Raw genomic sequence first — 18660 nt, 5'->3', positions numbered from 1 at the left:
CGCGTGCCCAGCCCTGCAGCCGCCCCCCACAGCGGCCCGGATCCCCCTCTCCCCCCGCCCCGGCACCGCCAACGACCCGGAGCTGCTGGAGTAAGTGGAAACTGCTTTTAATCGTTTAATAAACTCGGCGACAGCCACCCACAGCTGAAGGCACCAGAGTCCCCGCTGCCGCCCGCTGGTCCCAGCAGAGGTGGATGGGGAAGCCAAGCTGGACTGGGAGGGCACAAGGGAAGCGCGGAGCCGGGTGGCCCCCAGCCTCCATCTCCGGCAGGCTGGGGGGCAGGAGCAGGGGGATCGTGGCTCTAATGCTTTCCCCGGGACCCCTTTGACCTGCCCGCCTGAGGGGGGGACGCAGCGCAGGGGCCACTGAGCTGTGCCCGACTCAAGCACATCAAGGCTGGGGGGCAGAACTGCGTTTTGGGGGTGCCACAGCCTCTCTGCCGGCCGTGTCCGGCCCCAAGCCGTGGATGGGGCTGCGGTGGGTGCCTGGTGCGGGGCCGTGTGTGCCGGGGAGGGTGCGAAGGGGGGTGTGCGGTGTGAGCACAGGAGGGGCACTGCGCTCTGCCCGTGGCCAGCTCCGGCAGCCACTGAGGTTTGGGGAGGGGGAGCACAGCAGAGTATCGTCCCTCTGCCCCCGGCACCCTCCCCGTCCCTACCACACCTCACAGTGCTTGCCGGGGTTCATGGAGGAGCCCAGGGGGCAGCCGAAGTGTTCCACAAAGTCCCGGGAGTTGCTGAGGGTGCCGATGACACGGTACTTGTCGGGGCTGTGCGGGTCGGTCACCAGCCCTTCGTGGGAGCTCTCGGGCGTCCGGACGGAGCACCACACCTGGCGGAGCGGGAGCAGCCTCAGGGATGGGCACCGAGCACCTCCCGGTGCGGGATGGGGAGCTGCGGGGTGGCTCCGAGCAGCCCGGGAGGCACGGGAAGTCCATCATCCTGCTCCGCCCTACCTGCGCAAAGCCCACGAAGAAGAGCTGGTGGTTGGTGAGCCCCAGGGCGGGCAGGCGCTTCTCCTCCCCGTTCTTCTGCAGCCAGGACTTGTAAGCCTGCGGGAGAGCCGGCCTGAAGCTCCGCGAAGGGACAGACAGGCACGGGGTTCGTGTCCCCTCCGGATGGCGGCACTCACGTTGTAGGCTGCCTTGAGCCCGCCGTTGTCGGCGATGTTCTCGCCCAGGGTCTGCCGCCCGTTCACCTTCTCGCTGTGGACGGTGTAGCGGCCGTACTGCTCCGTCATGCACGCCGTCCGGTTCTTGAAGGCCTCCAGGGAGGAGTTCTGCCACCACGGCCGCAGGTTTCCCTCTTTGTCATATTCCCGTCCTGCAGGACCGAGCCGTGGGTTGGGGTGGGACCAGGGGGAGCCGTCCCGCTGCAGCCCCTCTGCTGCAGGGGTCCCGAAGCAGAATGGGGCGTGGTGGGGGAATGGGCACCGGGGGATGCCAGGGGGACCTGGCACCTTGGGCCCATGCCCAGGGGGGATGGTATCCCCCAGCCCCTGCTGCGGGCAGGCTCTGCCTGGGGCTCAGCCCTGCACTTGGGTCCCCAGGCATCCCCCAGTGCGTTCTCACTAACCCCGCCCAGATCCATAATCCCAAATTCCCTCATTGACCCCATGTGGACTCCGGGGCTGTGGTGAAGGTGCAAAGCAGAGTGGATGCGAGAGGGACCCATCCCACGCCCCGGAGGGAGGAGGATGAGGAGGGGGCTGGGGCTGCAGACACTGTGTCCTCACCAAGCGGATGAAGCGAAAGCTGCACAGAGAAGCCGGGGGAAGGTATCGGCAGGTGCCACCTGGGGAGACAGGACGATAGAAGGGGGTGGCCAGGGGGGCACGAGCACACATGATGCAATGGATGGCAAAGCAGGACCCCTGTGCTCCCAGGGCACCTCTTCCCCATGCCAGGGGCAGGGGCTGGGGGGGGACAGGAAGGTGACAGGGGTAGGGGCTGGTGCTGCCTGTGGGCTCTCACCTTGGTCATCAAATGCATGGGTCAGCTCATGCCCCATCACCACGCCGATGCCACCGAAATTAAGGGCTCTGTGGGGCCATGGGAAAGAACCAGGTAAGTACAAGATGTGTTAATGATGCCGTTGCAGCCACCCCATCTCTGTCTGGGCACCCAGTGACACTCTGCTCCAGCTGGGACCCAGCTGGGGATCACTTCTGCTGGGGACACTGCTGGCCCCAAGGGGACGCAGGCTGCAGCATGTTAAGCCTTGAGAGACACTCAAGCCCTTCAGGGCTTTTATTTGTCACTGTGGGGGGACTCTGTGGCATGCTGGCCCTGATCCAACCCCTGGCTCCAGGAGGTGCCCCCCACGCCAGACTCACTTGGGGTGGTTGCGGGCGTAGAAGGGAGCCTGGAGGATCCCAGCAGGAAAGACGATCCCATTCTTGGTGGGCAGGTAATAAGCGTTGACAGTCTGTGGGGTCATGCTCCACCTGGGCAGGGAGGTGGGACAGGGCACAGGCAGGGGTGTGTCCCTCTCACCCCAGCCCCCTCCCGTGCCACTGCCCACCACAGGGCCCTGCCCAAGGCTGACATTTTTACCAAGGACCTTGCTGGGGATAAGCCACAGCTACCACAGGTGACCTGTGCTGCCACAGGTGACCTACTGTGCTGTGCTAACCACGAGGGTGACCTCCTCCCCACTGAACAGCACCATCCAGGCACCCAGGGTCCCATCCTCCCCTCCTCTCCCCCAAGCCCACCCCTTACTGGTCGCGGTTGGGGGGTTTCCGGAGCTGGTCAGCCATCACTTTGGCAGAGAAGTTGTAGAAGTTGAGCATGTTCTGGAAGAAGGAGTCCTCAGAGACCTCGTACTGGTGAGGAAGAGGAGGGATGAGGACAGGTCCACTGGGGTGGTTCCCCACACCCTGGCCAGGATGAACTCAGTACTTGGGTGGCTTTGCACAATGTCCCAAATGGGGATGTTGCTCGACAGTGGGGCCCCCCCAAGTTTGGCATGACCAAGCTTCTCCCCCCCAAGCCAGGTGCCCCCTACCCCATCATAGACATCGTCCAGCTCCTTGTTGTCCAGAATGAAGTCAGGGAAGCCAATCATGTCGTAGATGGCATCCGCCTGCATGGGGAGAGGCCCCAGAAGTGAGATTGGAGAGCTTGTATGGATAGGGTAGGGTTTCCCATCCACTTCCCTCCCTGGGGTCACCTTCTCCTTTGCAGCCTGCCTGGTCTTCTCGTCCATCCAGTCCAGCTGGTCCAGGGATACCTCGAAGGCTGCACGGATCTCGCTGATCATCTCCTCAGCCTGGGGAAGGGAGGGAATGAGGGCCCCCTACCCCCACAATGCCTCAGTGGGGACAGGGTGGGCAGGGTACAACCTCCCCAGGGCAAGAGATCTCATTTTCCAGCTCCCTGCCTTCCAGCCCTGGGCTTGGGTGGAATTGGGATTCCCGTGGATGGTGATGGGGAGGGAGGGGATGGGGACAGAGGTATTCTCACGATGGCCTTGCTGTCCCGGTCAAAGGTGGCTTTGACGAAGAGGGAGCCCAGCGCAAAGCCCAGTGTGTCATCCGTGTTGGAGATGCAGGTTTGCCAGCGGGGTGTGCAGGACTGTGGGAGCGAGATGAAGGTCAGTGAAATCCTCAGCCCACTCCTCTGCTCTCCTGCCTTCACTCAGCCTGGCTCTGCCTCATCAGAGGGGAGATAGGCAGCAGCAAAACCCCCATCCCAAAAGATAATTGTGGGTTCCCGCTGAAGCATCCAGGTCTTAGCATGCCAAGGGCATCTGAAGGACAGAGGAGGTCCTGGCTGCTTCCAGGCTGAGTGTGGAGGGGCCTGACCCCAGGGCCCTCCGTTACCTTCCTGGTGCCATAGAGTGTCTCCAGCAGCCTCTCCTGGGCTGTCTCGAAGCGCTGGTCCAGGCTGGAGGCCGTCTTCTGCACCAGGTTCCAGATCAGGTAGTTGTTCAGGATGCTGCAGGGGCGGAGAAGATGCTTCAGCTCACCACAGTCTATGACTTCAAGACACTGATGAGCCCAAAATGTGTCTCTGCCATGGGCGCCACAGCCAGGGATATGGAGGAGCCTCACCTCCTGTCGGTGTCATTGATGAGCTCAGAGACCTGCTGAAGGTAGGTGTCCCCATACACCACCACAGGCTCCGTGTCTGCCAGCTCCAGGGGGGCCAGGGCGTAGGAAAGGTAATCCAGCCAGTCAATGGCAGGGGCCAGCACCTGGAGGGGACACAGGAATGTGGCACCAGGGCTATGCTTCATCCTGCTCAGCATGCTCAATTCCTAGGGCAGGAACTGTGTTTTCTGGGAAAGACCCAAAGTCCCTCACCACTCCAGATCCTTCTCTGCACCCTTAATGCTCTTAATGCTGCAGAACAAGGAGAGGACCCCTGGACCCTACAATATGAGGTGGCAGCTTCCCCCAAATGGTAACAACTAGGGGGATGGACATCCAGTGCATGTCCCATAGCAAATGTGGCTGCCCAGGGTGTCCCAGAGTCAGGACAGCAATGGTCACAGACCTCTTGGTGCCCTCTGGACAAGTCCTCATATGTCCCAGAAGGGTGTCCCCAGGCTGCTCTGGGCCATGCCCACCTGCAGCTCGGCGATGCTCATCTTGTGGTAGATCTTCTCGTCGTCCCGCCGCTCAGCCTGGGGCACGGTGATGTTGGCCAGCTGGGTTTCAAAGTCCAGCACCTGCTGCATCTGGAGGCGGGTGGGCTCCGGGGTGCCCCCCAGCAGTGTGCCCAGCTCCACCATGTAGTCCAGGTATGCTGTCAGAACCTGTGGAACCCCAGGCCCTGCCTCAGTGCCAAGCACAGCTCATCCCACCTCCCTGGGGTGGGCACCCAACAGGCAGGATGGAGATGCCAGGTGTATCCCAGTGCTGCTGGCACCGCAGTGCCACGGGTTTGCCCTGATTGCTGTTGGCAGCATGCCCAGCAGCCAGCCTCACCCTCTCGTTGGCAGTCTTGTTCAGATAGTAATCCCGGGATGGGAGGAAGAGCCCCGACTGGTCCACCTGTGGGGAGAGAGGGGCAGCATAGACATTCTGGTGTGCCCTGGTGTCTGCCACCCCTGGGGGCCAAGGTGCCAACCTGGATGATGTTGCTGTTGGAGCTCTTGGAGTCTGCACCCACATACACCGTGAAGAAGGGGGTTGCCCGGTATGTGCCTGACACGCTCTTGAGGACCTCCATGAAGCTGGTTTGGTTCCAGGAGCCAGTGATGTTCCATCCCCCGATCTGCCAGCAGACAGAGCTGGTACCTCAGGGAGGGATGGGGTGCATCCCAAGGTTACTCCCTCCCTGGTTACGTGAAGAGCTAAGCAGGTGTGCTAGGCCGAGCCCTGTCGGCTCAGCTCACGTGTGGGTGTGTGCCCACCTTGTCGATGAGCTCCATAAGGGGCTGGGAGCCCAGCTCCTCTATCCTCTGCTCCTTGAGGCAGGACAGGTAGTACCGCTGCGTCTTCCGCTCTGCCTCGCTGCTGGAGTTGAAGGTGGTGTTTTCTGCGGGAGGCTGTGGGTCAGCCCCAGTGACACAGGGGTCACCCCCTTGGTGTCTGCAACCCCTTGGTGCCCACCTAGGAGATGCTTCATGATGGCCTGGTTCTGGTCCCAGATGCTGTTGAAGGTGCTCCACTTGGAGCGCCCGTTGGGCAGCGGGTTCCTCTTAATCCAGCCCCCACACGAGTACTGGTAGAAGTCCTGGCACGGGTCCGTCTCTGTATCCAGGGCCTCCAGGATCTTGCTGGCCACCCGGACACAGGCATCCGTCAGGCACGTGCTGTGAGAGGGATCTGGCAGGGAAGGCATGCCTGGGGCTGGGCGAGTGTACTGGGGGAAACCGAGGCACGGAGCGGGGCCAAGCCCTGTCTGTACCCCAGGATGGGCAGAGCACCTGGAGCAGGTACCCTGGGCTGACCCATCACTCCTCATCCTCCCGGGTGTGGGGACACAGCTGCCACGTCTCCCTACCTCTGCGGTACTGAATGGCCAGAGTGACGACGGCGACGCTGAGCAGCAGGGCCAGGGAGACGGCGACGGCGCAGAGCACCAGCTCCAGCTGGCTGCGAGAGGCCAGGCGGCTCAGCAGCGTCCCCGGCCCCTTCCGGAACCCCACCTGGGCAGGAGGAGCAGGACCTGCCATCGCACCGTGGGGGGCCGAGCATCACTGCCCCCCTTCCCTCCCGCCACTCCCCAGTGCCCGGCGGGGCTGCATGAGGACGTGGGGACCAGGGCATCGCTGCCCACCAGCCCTGGCGAGCCGGTGGTGGGTGCTGGCAGCGCCCCCAAGCCACAAGGAAGGACCAGGCACGCTCTGTGCCGCATTTTGGCTGACTCCCAGCACATCCCTGGGGACAGCCGTGTCTGGCTTGGCTCCCAACCCTGCTCCCAGTGCCCACTTGGCTGCAGGCAGGCCCTGGGGTGAGGATGGGGGCTAGAGGGGATGGAGAGGGGGAGGATGGAGGAGCCGGGGCACAGCTCACCTCCACGCTGTCGGGAGAGGTGCTGCCATCCCCCGCTGGCTCCGGCCCCTCCTCGTCCTGCAGCGTGGCACGCTTGTAGTTGGGCATCTGCTGAGGGAGGGAGCGGGCTGGGGCAGGGGCGTGGGGGCTGCTCCCCGCCCTGCCACACCCTCTGGCTCTTATGGCAGGGCGCAGTGCCTGCTCAGTGAGTACACAGCCGCGCTGAGGCAGGCCCTGACCCCCGCAGTGTGCCTGGGCCTCCCCCGGAGGTTGTCCCCAGCCCTGCGTGGCCCTGGAGAGCACGGGGAGAGCTGCTAATGAAGGACCTGGGGCCGTCACCGGAGCATCCCTTTGCATAGCCATGGCATCAGCCCTGCCGACAGGTGACACATCGCCACGGAGATATGGTCCCTGTCACCAAGCAACGGTTTCCTAGTGCTGCTGTCTCACCCCTCCTCCCCTGACTGGAACTTTCCATGCAGATGTGCACAGGTCTGAAACATCTGGAAGTGCTTCCAGCCCCATCGTAGCTCCGGGGGTGACCAGGATGCAGGACAGAGCATGCAAGGGGAGAAGGGGCACTGCAGTGTGTACCAGCCAGCGGGGCAGGGTCCCCCTTACTCCTGGCCTTGCCAGGCAGCTTGCACAAATCCAGCCGTGAGGGCTGCTGAGGACTCAGCCAAGAGGGAGGTGGTGGAGTTGAGCCAGCAGCATTGGAGGGGGGATATGCTAGAAGAAAATGCTGGAGGTTTTGGTGGAAGAGAATCAGCAATGCCGCGGGTTGTGAGCTATCCTTAGGCTTCAGAGCTAACGCCTGGGTGGGTTGCAGCTCACCCTCCAGTCTGTGCTGCAGACTAAAGTGAATGCCCAGCCTGCAGGGCTGCTGTTATGGGTCAGGAAGGAGCTGGGGTGGGATGGATGATGGGCAGGGGGGAAAGCAAGGAGAGTGCCTCATGCCCAGCTCTGCCCACTGCCACACTGCTGGGATAGGGAGGGGGCATCGCCAAGGGCTGCAGCAGGAGGGTGGGATTGGCAGGAGATGGCAGGAGCCCCCGCTGAGTCGGGCTCCTGGAAGGTGCTGGCATTAGGAAGGATTGCTCAGCATCCTGAAGGAGCTTGGCCAGCCTAGCCCCCCCACCACCCCAGCTCTCCTCAATGTGCTCCTTTCCGCTCCTGGGTGGTCCCCACCCCGGGCAATAGCCAGCCCCCCCCCCCCCCCAGCATCTTCTGTGGCATCCTCAAGGCAGGAGCCTATTTCTGGGGTTCCTCCTACCCCCTCTGTAGGGCTGAGACCCATGGGGACAGGGCCCCCTGCCCCCTCCAGAGGTGCTGTCTTGGGGTTCACCCTATGAGCAGCATTACTGTACTCGGTGGAGTGGGGTTTATGGGGCCATGCCTGAATGAACCACCCCAGTTCTCTGTCCAACCCCAGGCAGGGATTTGGAGGGGGTCCTTCCTCCACCGTGGGGGACAGGGACCCTCTGGCCGCTGAGTTCCCTTAGCCCCGGCACCACGCAGCCCCTGCATCCCATAGGCTCTCGCCGCCCCCCGTAATCCACCAGTCCCCCCCTCCCTCCCTCCCTCCCTCTGGTTCCCGAAGCCCCCGCAGCCCTTGCAGCTGCTTGAGTTCTCCAGCCCCGGGGCTCTCCTGTGCCCCGACCCCCTCCTGTCCCCCTCGCCGAGCCCCCGCCGGTGTCCCCCGTCCCCCCTCCTCTTGCCCTCCTCCCCGCCGCGCCGCTGCCCCGGGCACTCACGGCGTGTCCAAGCTCCTGTAGGGCCACGTTCATCCTGGCCATCCCGGGCCGCCTGCTGCCTAGCTCCGCTCCCCGCCCGGGCCGCGCCGGGCCCCCGCCGCCGCCGCAGCGCCGCCTGCCTCCGCCGCCGCCATGGCCCGCACCGGGCGCCGCGCTGCCGCCGAGACCGGCACCGGGGTCTCACAGGGATGGGGCCGGGCGGAGATGGGGCCGCGCCGGAGGGATGGAGCCGCAGGGGCTGAGACCGGCGGCGCGCGGACCGCAGGCACCGGGCGGGGGCGACGGGGGCCGGCGGGCCGGGAGGGGCTGGAGCGGGGACCCCGGTGCCCAGCCCAGCGGCACCGCTCCCCTCCGCTCGGCCTGGCCGCCCAGCAGGGTGACCGCCGTGCGCACGGGAGGAGCTCCGCGCCGGTATCTGCACCGCCGCTTGCACCCCCGGAGAGCCGCAAAGGCACCGCAGCCTCCCTCACCGGCACCGGCACCTGGACCGGCGCCCTCACCGGCACGGGCAGCAGAACCCGGGCTCACATCCGGCTGCCCGCGGCGGGTACCGGCGCACGCACACAGGGACACAAGGACCGGCTCCGGTCGTGAGCGCTCATGGGGGCACAGCAGCGCCGCACGGTACCGGTCACCGGCAGCGGCCGGTAATGGTGCACAGAGGCAGCAGCACGCCGTGCTCCGGCACGCGGGCACACCCCCGCGCAGCGCCCGCACAGCTGGATGGATGCACACACGCACACCGACAGCCCGTCCCCGGTACCCGCACACCAGGATGGATGCACACACGCACACCGACAGCCCATCCCCGGCACCCGCACAGCTGGATGGATGCACACACGCACACCGACAGCCCGTCCCCGGTACCCGCACAGCTGGATGGATGCACACGCACACCGACAGCCCGAACCCGGTCCCTGCACAGCTGGATGGATGCACACACGCACACCGACAGCCCGTCCCCGGTACCCGCACAGCTGGATGGATGCACACACGCACACCGACAGCCCGGCACCCCGATGTCACCCTTAGGCCCGTGCCACAGCACACGCACCCAGGGTCGCACAGCCGTGCTCAGAGCCTTGGCAGTGGGCAAGGAGAAGGCCGGGGCTGTGCACAGCTTCACACCCTGCCTCGATAGTTCCTAGCGCTGTGTGACCGCCTGTCCGGGACAGGGCGTCCCCGCAGGGCACCCGCTCGGCGCCCGGGGTGCGGCCGTTCCGGGGCTGGAAGCGCTCCCCGGGGTGCCAGGGGGACAGGGTGAAGGCAGCGCCGCCTGCCCCGGCTGCGGAACCGGGGACACAGCACGGAGGGTGTGTGTGAACACAGGGGCTGGGCCACCAGGCTGCCCACGGGTGTCTGTGACATGCGGGGGCGGCCGCAAGCCTGCCAGCAATGCTACTGCGCTGGCCCAGCTCGGGGGGCAGCGCTGCCCATGGCAGGGTGGTGGAGCCCCGGGTCTGCAGCTGCCAGTGCAGCAGCCGGTGACAGCGTCAGTGTCGGTGCCACTGTTGGTGCCAGTGTCGGTGTCAATACCGGTGTGCCACTGTCAGTACCGGTGTCAGCATCAGTGCCGGTGCCGCTGTTGGTGCCAGTGTCGGTGTCAATACCGGTGTGCCACTGTCGGTACCGGTGTCAGCATCAGTGCTGGTGCCAGTGTCGGTGTCAATACCGGTGTGTCGGTGTTGGTACCAGTGTCAGCGTCAGTGCCGGTGCCACTGTTGGTGCCATCGTCGGTGTCAACACCGATGTGTCAGTGTCGGTACGGGTGTCAGGGTCTGTGCTGGTGCCAATGCTGGTGCCAGTGTCGACGTCCGTGTCAGTGTCCGTGTCAGTATCGGTGTTGGTGTCATTGTCAATGTCGGTACTGGTTTCAGCGTCAGTGCCGGCGTCATTGTCGGTGCTGGTACCGGTTTCAGTGTCAGTGCCGGTACCGGTTTCAGTGTCAGTATCGGTACTGGTCTCAGTGTCAGTGTCGGTACCGGTCTCAGTGTCAGTGTCGGTACCGGTTTCAGTGTCAGTGCCGGTGTCAGTGTCGGTACCGGTTTCAGTGTCAGTGCCGGTACCGGTTTCAGTGTCAGTGTCGGTACTGGTTTCAGTGTCAATGCCGGTACCGGTCTCAGTGTCAATGTCGGTACCGGTTTCAGTGTCAGTGCCGGTGTCCCCGCACGTGGGGCCGCCCCGCCCTTGGCCCCGCCCCCGGCGCGCGGCGGTGCCGTCACGGCGTTGCGCAGGCGCGGTGCGGCGGAAGCACGACCGGGCGAACATGGACGCGGGCGGCGGCGGCGGCCAGAGCCGGGTGCAGGGCGGCCCCGGGGGGGGCGGCGACGAGAAACCCACGCCGCCTTGGGGCCGGGACCGCCGGGACCCGCCCTCCGGGCCCGAGAAGGAGCAGGAGCTGGTGAGTGCCGCCGCGCCGCGGGCCGCCGCTGAGTCACGGCCCGTTCGGGCCCGCGTCACCGGCGGGGCAGGACGTCATCCCGCGTCACGGGGCTGGCCGGCATCCCTCCGGGAACGGGACGTCATCCCGCGTCACGGCGGCGGCCAGCATCCCTCCGGGGACTCCCTCCAGGCGGGCATGTGACGGCAGCGAGGGGTTCCCTCCGGCGGGGCCCCGGCACGTCGTGGGGTGCCCGCGTGACGCCATTGAGGGCTCCGTTCCCGGGCGGGGGGCGCGGGGCTCTCAGAGGAGCGCTGGTGAGGGAAGCCCAGGCTGTGTGTGTGTGTGTGTGTGTGTGTGACACTGGGCACTGTGCAGGGATCCCCAGCACGGCGGTGACCTTGGCTAGGGGGGTCCCCGTGGGCTGGGGGACACAGTGGAGGGACTGCTGTCAGTGCCCCAGCTGGGCTGTGACCTGACGTGCCCCTCTCTGTGGGGTTGTTTTCATACAGCACAGAGGAATAGGGGAGGTGCATCTCACACCCCGGGAATGGGTGGTTTCTTAGGGAAGGTATCCCCAGGAATGGGAGCATTGCTCCACCCTGGCAGCACTGGGGCAGGGTGGTGCCCTGAGCAATGAGTGCATCACTTTGTCCTGGTACCCCTGTGGCTGGGGGTGACATCCCTGCCTCTGTCACACTGGGAGTCCTGTGCCCTTAACTCTGCTTTCTCCTGTGCATTTCGGCAGTCTGAGGAGGACAAGCAGCTGCAGGATGAGCTGGAGATGCTGGTGGAGCGCCTGGGGGTGAGTCTGTGCTGTGTCCCTCAGCAAGGAATCCTGGCCAGGATTTGACTCTGTCTCTTGCTTATGGCTGTTCCTCGTGCAGTGTAGATAGATAGGGGGATTTTATCTTCAGTGGGGTGGGCCCCTGATTGTCTGCTGTGATCTGTCCCCCCAGCCTTGTTGCCTGTCTGATCTGTGCCCAAGGGACCTCTGTGTCTCTGATGTAAGAGAAGCTTTCTGCTCTACTGTGCCCTCCTTCTCCAGCTCTTGGGCTGAAGGAGGCAGCTCAGGGTGGAGGACTGTTCTGCTAAGAGCCATGACTGTGTTTGGGGAGGGGGTGGCTCAGGAGCCAGCCCCTGACAGGCAGCTTCCCTCTGCAGGAGAAAGACACGTCACTTTACCGTCCAGCCCTGGAGGAGCTGCGGAGGCAGATCCGCTCTTCCACCACCTCCATGACCTCTGTTCCCAAGCCCCTCAAGTTCCTACGGCCCCATTATGGCAAGCTGAAGGAGATCTATGAGAACATGGCTCCAGGAGAGAACAAGGTAGAAACTCTTGGCCCCACCATCCCATGTGATTGAGGGGACAGTGCTGGGGCAGGCAATCGCAGAGCCCTCTGGACCCTGGGATCCTCTGTGACTTGCTCCAGAGAATTATAACTTGTCAGGACAGTACCTTTGCCACCTGTGGTGGTTTTCAGGCACAGGGAGGGCGTGGTGTCTCTGGCTGCCCCTGGTTCCCTGTGCCTGGCCTGTGTCTGGAGCTCTGCACTCTTTCTGCAGCGCTTTGCAGCAGACATCATTTCTGTCCTGGCCATGACCATGAGTGGGGAGCGGGAGTGTCTCAAGTACCGGCTGGTGGGCTCCCAAGAGGAGCTGGCATCCTGGGGGCATGAATACGTCAGGTAAGCCTCAGGGGGACCAGAGGGGAAGGATAAGGGCTCAGGGGAATTTCCTGGAGTGCTTTAGCTCTAGCCTGGCTGGGATGTTTCTTGACTAGCTGGTCATGTGTTCAGCTGCTGCTATCACACCTGCACATGTGTCACTTCATGCTCTATTCATGATGGTTTTCTAGCTGCAGAGATCTTGCTGCTGTGGCCTCTGAAATCTCTGGTCTTAACCCTGTTTCTCCTCTGGCCTTGTCCCCCATAAAGTCTGCAGAATGTAGAGCCCCCATAAACAGTACACAACCCTGGCTAACTGGGAGCAGCTGCTCCTTGTTCTCACGGCTCAGTGAAACTGATTTTTGTAGTGGTGACGTCCCTTTGTTCCTGCAGGCACTTGGCAGGAGAGGTGGCCAAGGAGTGGCAGGAGATTGATGAAGCTGACAAGGCTCAGAGGGACACACTCCTCACCCTGGTCAAGGAGATTGTCCCCTACAACATGGCCCACAATGCAGAGCACGAGGCCTGTGACCTGCTCATGGAGATAGAGCAGATGGACATGCTTGAGAAGTACATCGATGACAATGCCTACTCCAAAGTGTGCCTCTACCTGACCAGGTGAGGGGGCTTGGCAGGCTGAGGTGCTGGATGGGGCCTGATCCCTGTGGGGCCTAGGTTGCCTGATCTGGTTGTCACCCTCATGTCTGTCTTCTCCTTAAGCTGTGTGAGCTACGTCCCAGAGCCCGAGAACTCGGCTCTCTTGCGCTGTGCCCTGGGCATCTTCCGCAAATTCAATCGCTACCCTGAAGCCCTGCGCCTGGCTCTGATGCTCAATGATGTGGAGCTGGTGGAGGACATCTTCACTTCCTGCAAAGATGTGTAAGCAGAGATGTTCCCTGCCCTCTGCAGCCTTTGCTCATCCTGGTGGGGCAAGGCTCCCCATCTGGGCAGAGATAGGTTGGATCTGTCACTGTTAGAGGTGTCTGGGGGTTTGGACTGAGATTCTTGTCCCTGAAATGAGGATGGGCAGGAGTGGGTCTGTATGCCCTGGGCAGGGCAGGTAGGCTCACTGCTTGGTGAACCTGTGTTTGTGCTGGGGCTTGCTGGGTTCTGGGCACTCAGGAAACCCCTCCCCTCTGCACAGAGTTGTCCAGAAGCAGATGGCCTTTATGCTGGGCCGCCATGGGGTCTTCCTGGAGCTGAACGAGGATGTGGAGGAGTACGAGGACTTAACAGAGATCATGTCCAATGTCCAGCTCAACAGCAATTTCCTGGCCTTAGCCAGAGAGGTGAGTGTCCCAGCCTGGAAAAGCACCCTGGGCTACCTCCAGCTGTGGCTGCCTGGCTGCCAGGCTCTGTGGCAAGATTTGAGAAGAAATCCATCATCCCTGTGATTTGGGCTCCTCTTGGAGAGGTTGCCATTGTAGGATGTGCTGGCCGGGTGGTAACCTCCTTCTCCCTTGTCTTTGCAGCTGGACATCATGGAGCCCAAAGTGCCAGATGACATTTACAAAACCCACCTGGAGAATAACCGTAAGGGCTTGTGTTGTGGCTATTATCATCCCTGCCTGTGTGGAGTTCTTGAGGCTGCCAAGCACTCTGAGCCTGTGTGGTCAGATGTGTATCTGAGGTGGGCAGATGGCCTGCCCATGGTCTCTGGCCTGTGGATCTGGACTTCTCTTTCCTGCTGGTGATGGGGACGGGTCCTCGTTCCTATGGTGTGGGATGGCTGCATGTTGAGGGCTGGCAGGGCTTCTGTTGCTGCTTTCCTCACCCTGTCATTGTTCCACAGGGTTTGGGGGAAGTGGTTCCCAAGTGGACTCAGCCCGGATGAATTTGGCCTCCTCCTTTGTGAACGGCTTTGTGAATGCTGCCTTTGGACAGGACAAGCTGCTGACAGATGATGGCAATAAATGGTTGTACAAGAACAAGGACCATGGTGAGTTAGCAGGCTGGACAGGGCTGGAGGTGCCTCTAGGCTTGGGGTTACCACCCTGTCCCTTTTAGGGTAAGGGTGGCTGAGCTGTCCTATGTCCCTGGCTTCTGCAAGCCCCACACAGGGCACATCAGTTGAGGCCTGATGAGGGCCTTTCTTCCCTGCAACCACAGGGATGCTGAGTGCTGCAGCCTCGCTGGGCACAATCCTGCTGTGGGACGTGGACGGGGGGCTCACACAGATCGACAAGTACCTGTACTCCTCAGAGGATTACATCAAGGTCAGTGACAGATCCTGGCTCTGTGTCTGTGTGGGGCAGTCCTGCTGTGAGCTGTGTGTGCAGCTGGCTGGGGAATGGTCCTTGCTTTGGTCCCCTGTGCAGCTCAGCTCCTGCACAGAGAAGCGTTGGATGCCCTGTGTCCCAGGCTTTTGAGCAACTCACAGTGACGTGGTGGTCTCTTGGGGACTGCCTGAAGCATCCTGGGGGCTTCCCTTGTCACACAGCTATGAGCTTTGGAATTCTCACCTTGATCCAGAGTGGCATTGCCCACTTCATACAACTTGCCCATCCTGGGGAGGGTGTGATGTGTGAGGTGACATCAGTCACTGGCTGGCGGGGAGCTTTGTGTTGGTGGCTAGTGTGTGACAGTGCTTCTGCCTTGCAGTCTGGAGCCCTCCTGGCCTGTGGCATTGTCAACTCAGGGGTGAAAAATGAGTGTGACCCTGCCCTGGCCCTCCTGTCTGACTATGTCCTCCACAACAGCAACACCATGAGGATTGGAGCCATTTTTGGGTAAGGGCCTGGCCCCAGCCTCCCCGTGCTGCACAGGGTGGTGCAGCTCCTCCCTCACACCCCTCTGCACTCTCTGCAGGCTGGGACTGGCTTATGCAGGCTCCAACCGTGAGGATGTCCTGACTTTGCTGCTGCCTGTGATGGGAGACTCCAAGTCCAGCATGGAGGTAGGGCATGAGGCAGGGTTTGCCTGTGATTCCTGCTTCCCCATCCCGTGCCCCAGAGCTCCTGGGAATACAGGTGCTGTCCTGCAGCCACCTTGAGCTCCAAGAGCGAGGCCACATGTCCCTGCTCAGCACTGTGCTGTGCCAGAAGAGCATGACCCTATTTTCCTTATCTGAGCTGCTGCCACAATGGGATTACAGCAGGTCTAGGAGGATAGGAAACCATCAGGTCCCCCAGTAGCCCAGATTTTCATAGAAAGTGGAGACCAAGGGTACCTAGTGTTATAGGCCAGCTAACTCTGAGCTGTCCCTGTGTATGACATGGCTCTTTTCCCCATCACTAGGTGGCTGGTGTGACTGCCCTGGCCTGTGGGATGATATCAGTGGGTTCCTGCAATGGGGATGTCACCTCGACTATCCTCCAGACCATCATGGAGAAATCAGAGACAGAACTGAAGGATACCTACGCCCGGTGGCTGCCACTTGGGCTGGGCTTGAACCACTTGGGTAAGGCTGGGCAGTGCCAGTGGCTCATGGGGTGGGAGCATCCCTCCATGCTGTCCTTTAACCACTATGCTTTCCTTGACAGGGAAGGGAGAGGCAATTGAGGCCATCTTGGCAGCGCTGGAGGTGGTGTCGGAGCCGTTCCGCAGCTTTGCCAACACGCTGGTGGATATCTGTGCTTATGCAGGTGAGTTGGGCTGGTTGAGGTGAGGGGAGGCAGGAGCAGGTCCAGGGTCCTCTGCATGCTGATCCTGGCCCTCCACTTTCTGCCCAGGCTCAGGGAATGTCTTGAAGGTGCAACAGCTCCTGCACATCTGCAGTGAGCATTTTGACTCCAAGGAGAAAGAGGAAGACAAGGACAAAAAGGACAAGAAAGAGAAGGAGAAGAAAGAGAGCTCAGCTGACATGGGTGCTCACCAGGTGGGGAAATGTGGGCTGGGGTTTGTGTGCCTGGAGCAGGAACTGGCTTTGGAAGGGTTCCTAAGGCCCTTCCCCCTAGGCCTCGGGTGGGCACAGAGGCTTAAGAGCTTGGGTGTGGGGCTGGGTGCTCCGTGCCTGGCGCTCAGGACCTGTGTCCCCACAGGGCGTGGCGGTGCTGGGGATCGCACTCATTGCCATGGGCGAGGAGATCGGGGCAGAGATGGGCCTGCGCACCTTCGGCCACCTGGTGAGTGACACCAGGGGGACAGCACAGAGCCGGGAAGGGACCTCGGAATAGAAACTGGGTATTGCCTCACATCTCAGTAGGCCTCGCTGCACTGGGTGATGTGAGTCTGACACCCACCTCCCCTCTGTGCAGCTGCGGTACGGAGAGCCCACCCTGCGCCGGGCCGTGCCCCTGGCCCTGGCTCTTATCTCAGTCTCCAATCCCCGGCTCAACATCCTCGATACCCTCAGCAAGTTCTCCCACGACGCTGACCCTGAGGTCTCCTACAACTCCATCTTTGCCATGGGCATGGTGGGCAGTGGTAAGCCTGGGGACAGCCTGGTTTGGGGTTTGTTTACGGGGAAAGGTGAGAGACTCATGCCTTGTACACTACTGTGCCTGTGCCTCCTTGTCCCCAGGTACCAACAATGCCCGGCTGGCAGCAATGCTGCGGCAGCTGGCCCAGTACCACGCCAAAGACCCCAACAACCTCTTCATGGTGCGGTTGGCCCAGGTGAGGATACTGTGCTCACTGCTTGTGTGTGGAAGGGGAAGTTTGGGGTCCCTGCCCTGGGTGTGGGAGGAGAGTGGTGTCCTGGGGGTGTCACCCTCTCCTGAGGGCAGGGCTTGGAGTCCCAGGTTACTCCATCGCTCTTTTATGTACTTTCTCTGCCACACCAGGGCCTGACTCATCTGGGCAAGGGGACACTCACCCTATGCCCATACCACAGCGATCGCCAGCTCATGAGCCAGGTGGCTGTGGCTGGGCTGCTGACCGTCCTCGTGTCCTTCCTGGATGTGCGCAACAGTGAGTGCTGCTGGCTCTGTCCCCCCACTTCTCTCTGCCCTGCAGTGTGGGCATTGCTCAGCCCCTTTATTTCTGTCTTCCCTCCAGTTATCCTGGGCAAGTCCCACTACATTCTCTATGGCCTCGTTGCTGCCATGCAGCCCCGCATGCTGGTCACCTTCGATGAGGAGCTGCGGCCTCTGCCCGTGTCGGTTCGGGTAGGACAGGTAAGGGGCAGCCCGGGCTGGGGAGGGGCTGTGCTGATGTCCCTCTGTGTCCCTGGCATTGATCTCACTCTCTCTCTCAGGCTGTGGATGTGGTGGGCCAGGCAGGCAAGCCCAAAACCATCACTGGCTTCCAGACTCACACAACCCCAGTGCTGCTGGCGCACGGAGAGCGGGCAGAGCTGGCCACAGAGGAGCACGTGCCTGTGACGCCCATCCTGGAGGGATTTGTTATCCTACGCAAGAACCCCAACTACGACGTTTGAGCCAAGGGGAAACTGGGGGGTGGGTAGGTGGTCTGGGAGGGGAGGGAAAAACCCTAGTTTGTTTTTGTTACTGAGAGTCAAGGAAATAAACTATGTGGAGACTAGTGCTGCCCTCTTCTCCTTGTACTGCGAGTGTGGGCTGGGCTTTCATCCTTTTGGGTGTGCCTGTGGCCCATGGAGGCTGTGCACAGTGCAGATCCCAACACGCAGGGCATGAACACAGAGTTGTGGGGTGCCGTGGGTGCTCCATGGCTTCAGCATCCAGCGGTGCCCTGTGTGTGTGCCTGGCACAGCCACATGTGCTCAGAGTGTGCAACTCCCCTTTAGCCCAGCATGGCCTGTCCCTGCCTGGCTCTGCCCTCCTGGGGGGTCTTGGCTGGCAACTCCCAACTTTCAACTGCCCTGCCAGATGTGCTGGACTCTGCCATCATTTGGTGCTGCTCCAGAGCTGACATTGGGGTTAAAAGCAGTCAGGGACGTGGGGACAGAAGCCACATGGAAAGTATTTTTAGCGAAGAGGAAAGCCCCTGCCCTGTTTCCAAAAGTGACAGTGTCTGACACCTGCTGTGTCCCAGCTGGGTGAACACGGGAGGCTGTGTCTGGGTGGGAGTGGGGTGCTGAGTACCAAAGGGAGGGGGCTGAATGCAGGGTCGGGGTAAGGTGCTGCGTCCTGCGGGGTGCAGGGTGGGGACCGTGTTCCTTGTGGGTGTGAGGTGCTGGGTGGGCTCTGGGCGGGTGCAGCTCCTGGCCGAGCAAGTCCCACGTCCCGGGAAGGTGCCGGTGCACGAGGGTGCATCACGGATGTGGCCAGGGTTGGATGGAGCACGAGTGGGTGCCCGCTGGGGCAATGTCAAGTTCTGGGTGAGGCCGGGTCCCGGTGGTGCCAAGCACCGACTGGGTGCGGGCGCCGCTGGTGCCGGTCCCTGGGTGGCTGTGGGACGCCGGTGGTGTCAGGCCCCGGGTGAGCGTGCGTCCCGACCGGTGCCGGTGCCGGGTGCGCCCACTCCCCTCGTGACCCTGCACGGGGCGCGCGGCGGCGGGACGGGTCGGCACGGCGGGCGTGGCCGCAGGGATGGGGCGTAGCCGTGCGGCCC

The 18660-nt window shown here is 62.4% G+C and overlaps 2 protein-coding genes across 4 annotated transcripts; one reads left to right on the top strand and one right to left on the bottom strand.

Moving 5' to 3' along the window:
- Positions 1-91: 91 nt before the first annotated feature.
- On the bottom strand, positions 92-8296 carry ECE2 (endothelin converting enzyme 2). Of its 3 annotated transcripts, none has more exons than XM_058031367.1 (19): positions 8200-8296; positions 6467-6553; positions 5955-6099; positions 5561-5776; positions 5362-5486; positions 5076-5222; positions 4934-4999; positions 4573-4761; positions 4055-4197; positions 3824-3938; positions 3465-3575; positions 3172-3270; positions 3007-3084; positions 2721-2824; positions 2333-2443; positions 1971-2038; positions 1130-1320; positions 954-1049; positions 92-829 (listed from the first exon to the last, which is right to left on the bottom strand). In XM_058031367.1, the coding sequence occupies exons 1-19, from the start codon at positions 8239-8241 to the stop codon at positions 653-655; spliced, it is 2310 nt and encodes a 769-aa protein (XP_057887350.1). In that variant the 5' UTR covers positions 8242-8296; the 3' UTR covers positions 92-652. The 3 variants fall into 3 exon arrangements, with proteins under 3 accessions (XP_057887350.1, XP_057887351.1, XP_057887353.1); XM_058031368.1 differs by having other exon boundaries at positions 5561-5763; positions 5955-6119; positions 8200-8290; XM_058031370.1 differs by having other exon boundaries at positions 5561-5727; positions 5955-6119; positions 8200-8290.
- Positions 8297-10449: 2153 nt separating this feature from the next.
- On the top strand, positions 10450-17650 carry PSMD2 (proteasome 26S subunit ubiquitin receptor, non-ATPase 2). The gene is made up of 21 exons (XM_058031039.1): positions 10450-10600; positions 11328-11384; positions 11744-11908; positions 12146-12267; positions 12640-12864; positions 12967-13125; positions 13391-13535; positions 13719-13779; positions 14039-14185; positions 14356-14462; positions 14848-14975; positions 15055-15142; positions 15484-15646; positions 15729-15830; positions 15918-16063; positions 16227-16310; positions 16443-16611; positions 16709-16803; positions 16971-17097; positions 17185-17303; positions 17384-17650. Exons 1-21 carry the CDS (start codon positions 10466-10468, stop codon positions 17564-17566), a joined length of 2727 nt encoding a protein of 908 aa, XP_057887022.1. The 5' UTR covers positions 10450-10465; the 3' UTR covers positions 17567-17650.
- Positions 17651-18660: the final 1010 nt, after the last annotated feature.

Source organism: Melospiza georgiana, chromosome 10 (genome assembly GCF_028018845.1).
Source record: "Melospiza georgiana isolate bMelGeo1 chromosome 10, bMelGeo1.pri, whole genome shotgun sequence".
In the NCBI taxonomy this organism is placed as follows: domain Eukaryota; kingdom Metazoa; phylum Chordata; class Aves; order Passeriformes; family Passerellidae; genus Melospiza; species Melospiza georgiana.
The sequence above is the reverse complement of the archived record's forward strand: the minus strand, read 5'-3'. Positions and strand labels throughout refer to the sequence as shown.